We start from the raw sequence: 9,530 nt of genomic DNA on the forward strand, positions 1-9,530 counted from the left end.
ATACGCGGTCATCGACATCGGGCCTTAATGTTTGATTTATTAATGTTTGCGTAGCAGTGAGTTTTGCCTTGTAATTGAATTTTTAATGGCCTCGGCCTCGCCAATGCTCATAAATTGAGCCTGTGATACCATTAGTAATATTCCGTTAGCTGTTAATTTTATATATTGTTAGCAATAGTTTTTCGGAAGTCAGTCACCACCCCAGAGTTGCAATATGAGCTTTATTTGAAGTCTATTATTTTGAGCAGAGTAATTTTTTATAGAAGCACTATTTTCTCAGTTATTATGTGGGTAAATTCGGATGTAATTCATTCTCATTGGATGAAAAGGCTTAGAAGTGATTCAGTTTTGTATTTATATGAACGTTTTAGGTTTCGACCACGGCTCAAAAGATCCAGACTGAAAATGCGAAATACACCTGTAGGTCGTTGCTAACGTATTATTTTCAGATACGATACTCAATGTGGAAAATTGGTCAGCAGTATTTTCTCGTTCAGATAACGATTGTCTAAGCGATCGTCCAAACGATAGTTGGGCGAACTAGCAGTGTGAATGCATGTCCTGACAATAGTTACTGTAGTTCCGAACGTTGCCACTTGACGATGGTTAGGAGTTGGGAGACCGGAACAGGAAGCGACAAGAGGAAGACGAAAAGTTCGTAAAGCTTTCTTCGGTCTATTTTTTTCATGGATTTGTCCAAGCAAGGAAGAATATGAGCGGAAGAAAAATTTTTCGTTAAATACACGTTGAACAAAGTAATATCTTGACCCTGCATACCTCAACAGCTTTGCTAACCGTCAATTTCTCGTTCACTTTGGATGCCAGCACTTGAGGACAGCATAGATTTTAAGTATCGTTGTGTGAATGCACGATAGTTCCAACGATTGCTGGAACAATCGTAATCTGAACGAGGGATATATACAATACAGATTGTTGTGCTATTGTTGAGCGTTTCAGGTTGTGTTTAGCGCTTGTCCAGATTCATTTTCCGCTTGTGGTTTGTCCCTCATTCTTCCTTCGCTGAGACTCAATATTACGTCAGCTTTCGTTATCTTGATAGAAAACAGTTTCTGTGGTAACTTTAGTCATTAAAATTTGACATGCTCATGTAAATATGGCATCCATTTTTCTAATTTAGTTTTAGTTTATCTATTAGTGCTTCCAATCAGATTTAGTTGTGGAAGGGGTGAGCTTCTATTTTAATTGTAACTTTCACCATCGTCAAAGCATTTTTCGGATAGTTATTCCTTTGAGAGAGGTTAATCTTTTTTGTTCCATCTTGGTGTTCTTTTTATGCATTACGGGTGTTGGGTCGTCTGTTCTCCATTCACCGCAAGTTTCCTCTTAATTTTTTTCCGCCCGTTTTAATTAATCCTTGCACAGTAACTGCTCAGGCTATTATTTTCTCTCCCAAACCTCTTCTGCCGTGTGATGAGCTTCTATTCGGCTCACCGGGCTTTGCTCACCGCAGAAGCGGATGTAAATCATACCTCGGCACACCTCCTCGTCCGACATTTTCATCCGTTCATGAATTACAAAATGCCCGATTCACTGGACTGGTCCATTGCCCATCCTCCCCCACATACGCACCCGTCCTCCCCCCTGGCTCTTCACCCATCCACGCCCCCTTTTCGTGCGCTCCCGGATGTCCCCGACCTCCCAATCCCGATCGGTTAATAGACTCCGGACGCTCCAGGTATCCATAAATCTCCGCGTTAATTGTGTTTGCCTTTGCTGTTGGGCTCAAGTCTTATTTAAGGTGTTTCCTTTTTGAAGATTAATCGCCTCCGCTGCGCTGACAACGCGATTACCACTCGCTGATTGAAAATTTAATCTACTGCTGAAGAGGTGGAGACTTGGAGAGAGGCGGGCATGCCCTTCCGTCTGTTCGGGACGGTTTGCAGGTGTGTGCCCTTTTTCTCTTACGAGGTACTCCAGGGCTAGACAGCACCTCCTGAAAAACTCTGGTTCCTCTATCCTCTCTTACATTCTACTTTCAATGTTAGGGTTTGCTTGACGGCTGGAGTATTGATGGATTCGAGGGGTTAGGCCCAAATCTTGACTGCGGGAAAATTTCCTGAAATCCGCAGCCATACGCATAAAATATCCCCTTTGAATAGAAAGTGGCCTAGAAAGAGCTAATACTTCCGGAGTGCCTCTGAATTTCTTGTATTTCATTTTTTAATCCAGGAAATTATGAGTGAATAAGGAAAATTGTGGCTGAAAAAAACCCTCATGGAAAAGATTGAAGATCATTGTTTGGATATTTCTAGGTATTTAGCGATCCAACGGGTGACACAAAACTCTATTTCTAGTGTCGATTAAATAATTTGGGATTAATAACAGTATAGTTAGGATTGAGGGTACTGTTTCAGCTATAGGTTATGCATGAAAATATCGTAGGTTTGCTCGCTTCAATTTTGCAAGCAATTTTTTTTACATTGTTCCAAAACCTTCGGGGCTGATATCTGTTAATTTTATTCAGTACACCAACCGATTATCGCACCTTGAATTTGGACCTATATCGATTATAGTTGGTTCATTTCGACCGTGAGTGATTTTCCACCTTTTATTTAGCCCCGAAGAAATGCATGCTATCATATGAATTTCTTCAATTTGCGGACTGAGCGAGTTTATTGAGGGGAGATCGCCGCGGTAAGTGGAAGTATATTCTACCAGGTGTTTCAATTCACTGTTGATTTTGGGGAAACGCTGTCGTCAGCGTTGTTGAAGGTGTCTCCAATTAGTAGCTGCTGCCCGGAAAACAATGACGTAGCGTCTCATACGGAAGAATGGAGCTTTCCACATAGGCTTAATTATTTCGTTTTCCGAGAATCCCTACGCCGACGCTGAAACAATTTTCAGTTTATTTGTCGTTGTAGTTGCTACGTGAACCGATTGACTCCGTCTGGGAAGGGCTACTCATAAGACCAAGCATGAAAATTTTCAGGCCACTTGACATTTTTGCGAAAATTTATCATGCGTTTTTGGTCGCATCCCAGTATAACAAGCGACATGGCCTCCCTTAGGATTCAATGACGGCTCTGGTGCGCCTGCAATAGCTATATGCCTTAGCAGGCGCACCAGCTATTGCTACTTATAACAATAGAATTTACTATTGCCTTTATGTATATGCAATAGCTAATGCAAAGTCAGGGGCTATTAGTGTAACACTTGCGGTAGACTCTCCTTTCACAAGGCGGGCAAGCGCCTCCTTGCGTTCCATCAGCATTCTCCCGCCGTTCGATCTATTTCATCACGTCCTCTCCGATATGAGCGACCACCACTGGAGAGACGCACAGCCACCGCGAAGTGGACTCGTGGTCCAGCCCTAAGGGAATACCCCTAGGGTCATTTCAGTAGCCCTACGTGCACTTTATTTTCCTCTTGGCTGCGATGCCCGGGAGCGTACGCACAGTGGTGTCGAGAGGCCTCGGGGACGTCATCGGGAGGAGGATGGCTGGTCAAAAGAAGGGGGCGGAGGAGCGGTTGAAGGTTTTAAAGGGATTGTCGGGACATCCCGCAGTGTAGAGAGGTGGACTCAATCATCGCGGCCCACTTGTTGATGAAGAGGTAAAAGGCCTTGGAGCGACGATGGAGGGTCTTTGGGGTCCTTTGTGGACAGTTTGCCGCTCGCGTTTGAGTGTTGGTTTGACCGGTGTTTGCTCTCGGAGTAAAATTAGTATTGGATGCGACTAGTGGGATGAAAAGAGGCGGCTCGTGTGTGTGGTGGTGGTGGAGATAGAGTGAGTGGGTGCTCTTTGCCAGTCTCCTCTACCCTGTGTGTGGATTTAGCGATAGAGAGGTGGAACGGTTTGTGGTAGGGAATGCTGGGGTTGGTTTGATGTGTGCCGGTGGACAGGGTTGTCCGGTCTCGTCGCTGTGGGGTGGGTTGGAACATGGGAGGGAGAGAGAATGCTACTAGCCCCATGCGCTCTAAGCTGTGGATGGCTGGCTGGCCGGCCTTTGGTGGAAAGTACAAAATGCAGATCGGACAAAGTGTGTTTGTAAATAATCTGCGGTATTCATATCGCTTGCCCGGTCGTGTCGGTGCTTCATCCCATTCTGCCTCCCCCTTTTCTCTTTGTATGTCTCTCTCTCTCTCCTGCCTATCTGATCATCACCGGCGTGTCTGGCTGTTTGTTCTAGTCGGGGTGGAGTGATGGCGGTGGGAGCCTTGTGTGTGGCCACTGTGCCGCGATTTAAATGAAGCCCCATCGTCGACGTGCGACGAATGCCCGTCCACGTTTGCCGATGTAACCGAAAGGCATATAGACACACGATGGAATTGATGGTGGGGCTCGGTTTAAGCGGGCAATTTTAGTAATGTTATTCGAATTTGTTGATTAAACGTCCGGGCTTCAAGGGTTTTTCTTTTTTCACCCCAGCTCCTTTGTGGTCTCCTCGGGGTATTCGTCTTTCATCATAAAACGAGCCTTTGAGCTCGGCGATTATTTCATTTGATTGCTTAGCGTTTCATCCTTTGTGTGGTTTCCCTCGTTTAATTTGGGTGAATTCACTTACCAGCGTGGAAATGTAATAGGAATCTTAAAATACTCCAACTTCGACTTACTAATTGATTCATTGGTGTTTTATCGCTTTTAGCCTTAATTCCTATTTAATTATAGCGTTCTCCACCGACGCATCAGCGTTGGAATTTGATGCATATATTTGGTTGAATATATTTCCGAAAAGACATGATTGGTCAATCACAATTTTTTGGCACTACGATTTTAGATCTCATTGTGATTGTGTTAGATCTTCTCTTAGAGAAATGCTGAAAATACGTAATTCTAATTACGCCCATTCTTATTAAAATCGTGCTGAATGAATGTGCATAGCATGCGGGAATTCCGTTTTATCTCATTTTGTGTGGCATTCAAACGAGCATCATAGTTTTAGGAATAGGATATGCTCTTCTACCTTTCACGCTTGTTTATTTGCACTTTACATCGCCGAATGTATCATCCTGCTAGACAGGCCTTTCCCATTAGAGTATTAGCAAGTATCGCAATATTACCTCATGCTGTCAAACCTATTGACGAAAGCAAAAGTTTTATTGAGAGAAACTCGATCTGATGTACTTTCATGTGCTGCTTCGAGTTAATTTAGCGTTTATTCGTTGTTTCTGTAGATTTTATATTTATTAGAACATTCTTCTGTAAATTACAGCTATTCTTACTTAGAGTTAAAAATTAATAACTGCACGGAATGATTGTTTTCCCTATTGCTTTTTTGTGATAATTTTGGTGTAAACCCTCGTTGTGTTTAGTTTCGATCATATTAGGAAGTAGACTTAGAAGATTAGAAAATTAGCCGTATCAATCTTCAGGAGTCGACATTTGATTGATGCGAAACAGTGGTTATCTCCCATCTAACCCTTTTGTCAACAGACCGTGGGAATTCGCTTCGCTTCCAGTCTCCCCCGCTCAGCACCACCACCTTCCTTTCTTTCCTTTTTCATCCTTCTATTTGAATGGCATCCCGAATGTTTGTAAACTCTTTTGTGTCCGCTAGTGTCGGATGGGTTATTATTGAAGGGGGAGAAGCGGGAGACACGAGAAAGATAAGCCGACCCGTGCCAGACGGGGGATCCGTCTTTGAGTGAGACAGCCGAGGAGACTCGGGAATTCTTTCTCCGCTCAAATAGACTTCCATCCTTTTCTTCTTACTGAGTCATCTTCGCCGCATGCTCCTCATCTGAGAGACGTCCCAAGTCATTCTCCTCCATGTAAAGGTGGCTGGTCCCTGGAGAGAAATATACTTAAGTAATCGTAATTGAATTTTGAATGAAAATTAGCAAATCTGCTCTTCTAATTGTGAGTTCTTCATCGACTGACGAGTTTTCGTAGTCTATGTTCTGTGGAAATTGTGTGCGAAAATCCGCATTTTTATTCGGCACCTGCGTCGATACTTGTCTAATCATATAAAAAGTTATGACTTGTTAGTTCACAATGCATGAGTCATATTGACAAAAAAGATATGGTGTTCATTATACCTTGAGAATATATTGATTATAATAAAAATTACCCTTGTCATATGACTACTTTTTGAGGTAACTGCAAATGAATCCTGTTATTTAATTCATATCATGTAAATATCATGGCAATCTTTCAACGATCGGTTAAACTCTGAAAAAATTATTACGATGAACATTAAAAGGATTCGATAACCGTCATTCTGTTTTTAATCCCTAATTTTACTCTTTACATGAAAAAACTTCCTGAATAGCATACGCCAAAATAATTTATTTTTAATCGCCCAGTCACGGACCTACCCTCTTTTTCCCGTGCCCAGTTAGGTAGATGGGAGGGTTGGTTGAGGGAGGAGCAAGGTAAAATCCCTCGAGAGTGAGACCCCATATAGCCTACCACCCAACCTTATCGATCCTTGTCCATCTCTCACTCTCAAGCGCGGCCTCTCGGTCGGCGAATAACATTGGCCATTGAAATGATTATAAAATCTATTTCCGCCCCACTCTCCTTCCATCCCGTCTTCTTTTCCTTTGGTCCCTGTCAGTGGAGCCATCGCCACGCGGCGGGAGGCGAGATGTTCCCCCGGGGAAATGAGATTGGTCGCCCGAGAGAGGCAGGCTTATAGACAGTGGTGGCCGACGGGGAGAGATGGACTGTGTTCGAAGGGTTTTGCGCCCCTTGGGAATGTCAATGGGGACGGATGCTGTAGGAAGTCACTGCCGCCGCCTCTCCCGGGGGTTCGGTCACAAAGGCGATGTCGTCCCTTTTGTTCGGTCAAGCCTCCGAGAAGAATGCGAACGGCATCGATTCATTCTGCGGAAGGCTTCTGGTGATGTTGCGACTGGGCTGTAAATGAAAAATGGTGTTTGACGTGTGATAAATTTGAGCTAAATATTGCATGATTCGACTGTTGGTAATTTACTATGCCTCGCTAATATCAATTTCCGTCATTGTATTGTAATGCAATTAGAAATGTGAGGAACTCGTAAGAGTCACTTGCATGCTAGTGGTAGTATCTCATCAATCGGTTAAGGATATCTTTGACTTATTTGTAAAGTGTTACAATTTGGAATAAGATGCTATCATACAGAACTCGACGGACGTTAGCAGAAGAAAATAGTGTACTTCTTTTTCACAGAGCAGCCTTTTGCATGTAGGGGTTCAATACTAAAGCTACTTATGTTTGCTAAATAAATATTGCTATTTATGCCATCAAATATCTGGAGAAAAATTCAGTGCCGATTAATTATTTATATTCCACAGTTACAGCCTTTCGTCAGCATGGAAACTTAATGTACAGATCATACTTGACTGTGGACTATTATTTATTATCTCTGGTTTACACTACGATGATGTTTGCATCCAAAATTCTGCTGTATTATATATGCATTTTTTGTCCTACTTATTTTTTTAGGTTGATTCATTATTAGTGAAACTGCTACCAATGCTCCTCTATTACAGCGGCTGTGGAACAGTAAAGTCTGTTGTTTTATATTATACAAACGTGTTTGACTAATCATTTCGATTATTACTTCGGTTTTCCTATGAAAAACTACTGGTGGATTTCTTTTTGGATAACATACCTATGCGTCGACCGTTCTAATGTCTCTCATCTTTTTATTTGTTTCAGGGCGTGGTCGACCAGGATCGAGGACAACTAATATCGGTAAGTTTCTGTTAATTAGTGTGAACAGTTTTTAATACATCCGTTATCTATCGTATTATCACTTACGACTTATTGCTGCATGTTAGTCTCTTGATAATTGGGCTCTTTTTTGGCCATAAGTTCCTTGTCAGGAAGCAGTTTACTAGAAGCATTGATGTGTTGTCAGAAAATCCCCATAAAAATAAACATAAGCCAATTTAAAGTTAATCTCACCAGTCACGTGTGATTACTGGCTCTCTTTCATCCGATGTACGCCAGTATATTCCTCGGTATTTTCTCAATAGCATTCTTCGAATTTCATGCCTCCTGGTTTATTTCCTAAATGCTATATTACTTTATTTTTGAGCTATAACGTATGGATTTAATTATATGGTTCATGCTATGATTTCCAATTTGTTTGCAAACTTAATCACAAATTTTTATCTGGATTTATTTGGGGCGTTAAAATCTACTGATTTAAGTGTCACAGATGACCTTGATAAATGAAAATTGCTCTTGGCTATTTTTCTAAGGTATTAATAATAAATAAAATTGATAATATTACATTTTGAGCTGAATATATTGAGTGAAATGATAATTTATTGTCTGTCTAGGGCTGAAAATCTATTTCCGTTTGTAGATTTGTTAAATTTTTAACTTTTCGATTTATACCTATTGTCCATAATTTTGTATTCATTTTACGCCAATTACCTTCGGGTATATTGCAAATACAACTTTGGTGTTCCTCTTGAGAAAGTAGCGCCGAGATTCATAAGTGAGGGCCTCCGTTTGGTATATTTATGATTCATCGAAGTACTTGAAAGAAGAAAATTTAGGGTGAATTTCATGAGAACCTTATTGCTTATATTGTACAATTTAGGATTTCTGCATTAAACAAGTATATTCTTTGCCTTAGATATTGATGAAATTTTTGTGTAGCTTCCTATTAGTTCAATGAAAGATAAACTTGAGCGTTAAAAAAAACTAAAACTTTAATTATATATTTATTTTATAGATTGTTATACGCTGTTATGTGAAAGATTATGCCAATAGTTATTTTATCTTGCACGGTTATAAAACATTGAAAACTGTTGACCATATCACAAGTATCTTCCAGTACTTGTTTTGAAACTGGCCGTTAGTTTTTAGCTTCGAGCCTACCTTGATTTGTTCAAATGTATGTTAGCGTATGCTTTCTAAGTTTCTGACGAGGATGGATGTGGTGAGTGCGCCTCTAACGTACGCTCTTCCTCTTCCACTGTACCTACAAACAGCTTACTGCCAAGTCAAAGGAATGGCTGGTCCGGGCGGCGCAGGGCAACTATCAAATGCTGGCCAAGCTGGCGTCGGAGGACAGCACGCTCCCTTGGGTCAAGGTAAGGACGCAAACACCCCTTTATCTCCACATCCCCAACTCTAATATATGCTCGCCCCCTAGAAATGCTTTACCTCTTGGTCTCCTCAATCCTGCATCCGTCATCAGTGTGTGGGACCCCATCGCTATCTTGTGCTCGCACCCCCGAGGAGGAAGATGACCGGGGAAGACGATGCTGTTCCCCTAGAGTAAATATAAACAGAGCGCTCAAGGTGGTTCGTCTGTAATCAAAGGATTAGGCCAACACTGACACCACGTGACTTAGAAAATATTTCGATATTTTGGTGGAAACTGGACTAGGATTTTGAATTAATTTTTGATTGGTATCATTAAAATCCTGATACCTCGCCTTCTTCACAAGTGTTAAGTTCGACTGCAAAGTTTTCTGTTGGAATGAAAAGTATTTAAACAAAATGAACGCTACAAGTCAAAAAAAGATGTTGACCTTATCAGCACTTTTCCAGACACAAGAAAGATTTGTTGTTGGTTGGGTGATCACGTGATCTGGATTATTTCCACTTTTTTATTGAACTCG

At 41.6% G+C, this 9,530-nt stretch overlaps 1 protein-coding gene across 1 annotated transcript in view; it reads left to right on the forward strand.

The window, feature by feature from the left end:
- LOC124165938 (ankyrin repeat domain-containing protein SOWAHA-like) overlaps positions 1 to 9,187 on the forward strand; it is a 64,482-nt gene extending 55,295 nt beyond the window's left edge. Inside the window, exons 5-7 of the mRNA XM_046543800.1 lie at positions 7,606 to 7,641; positions 8,895 to 8,996; positions 9,104 to 9,187. Coding sequence (XP_046399756.1) covers positions 7,606 to 7,641; positions 8,895 to 8,996; positions 9,104 to 9,187 — 222 coding nt within the window. The remainder of the gene's footprint in view (positions 1 to 7,605; positions 7,642 to 8,894; positions 8,997 to 9,103) is intronic.
- Positions 9,188 to 9,530: the final 343 nt, after the last annotated feature.

Source organism: Ischnura elegans, chromosome 1 (genome assembly GCF_921293095.1).
Source record: "Ischnura elegans chromosome 1, ioIscEleg1.1, whole genome shotgun sequence".
NCBI classification, from domain to species: domain Eukaryota; kingdom Metazoa; phylum Arthropoda; class Insecta; order Odonata; family Coenagrionidae; genus Ischnura; species Ischnura elegans.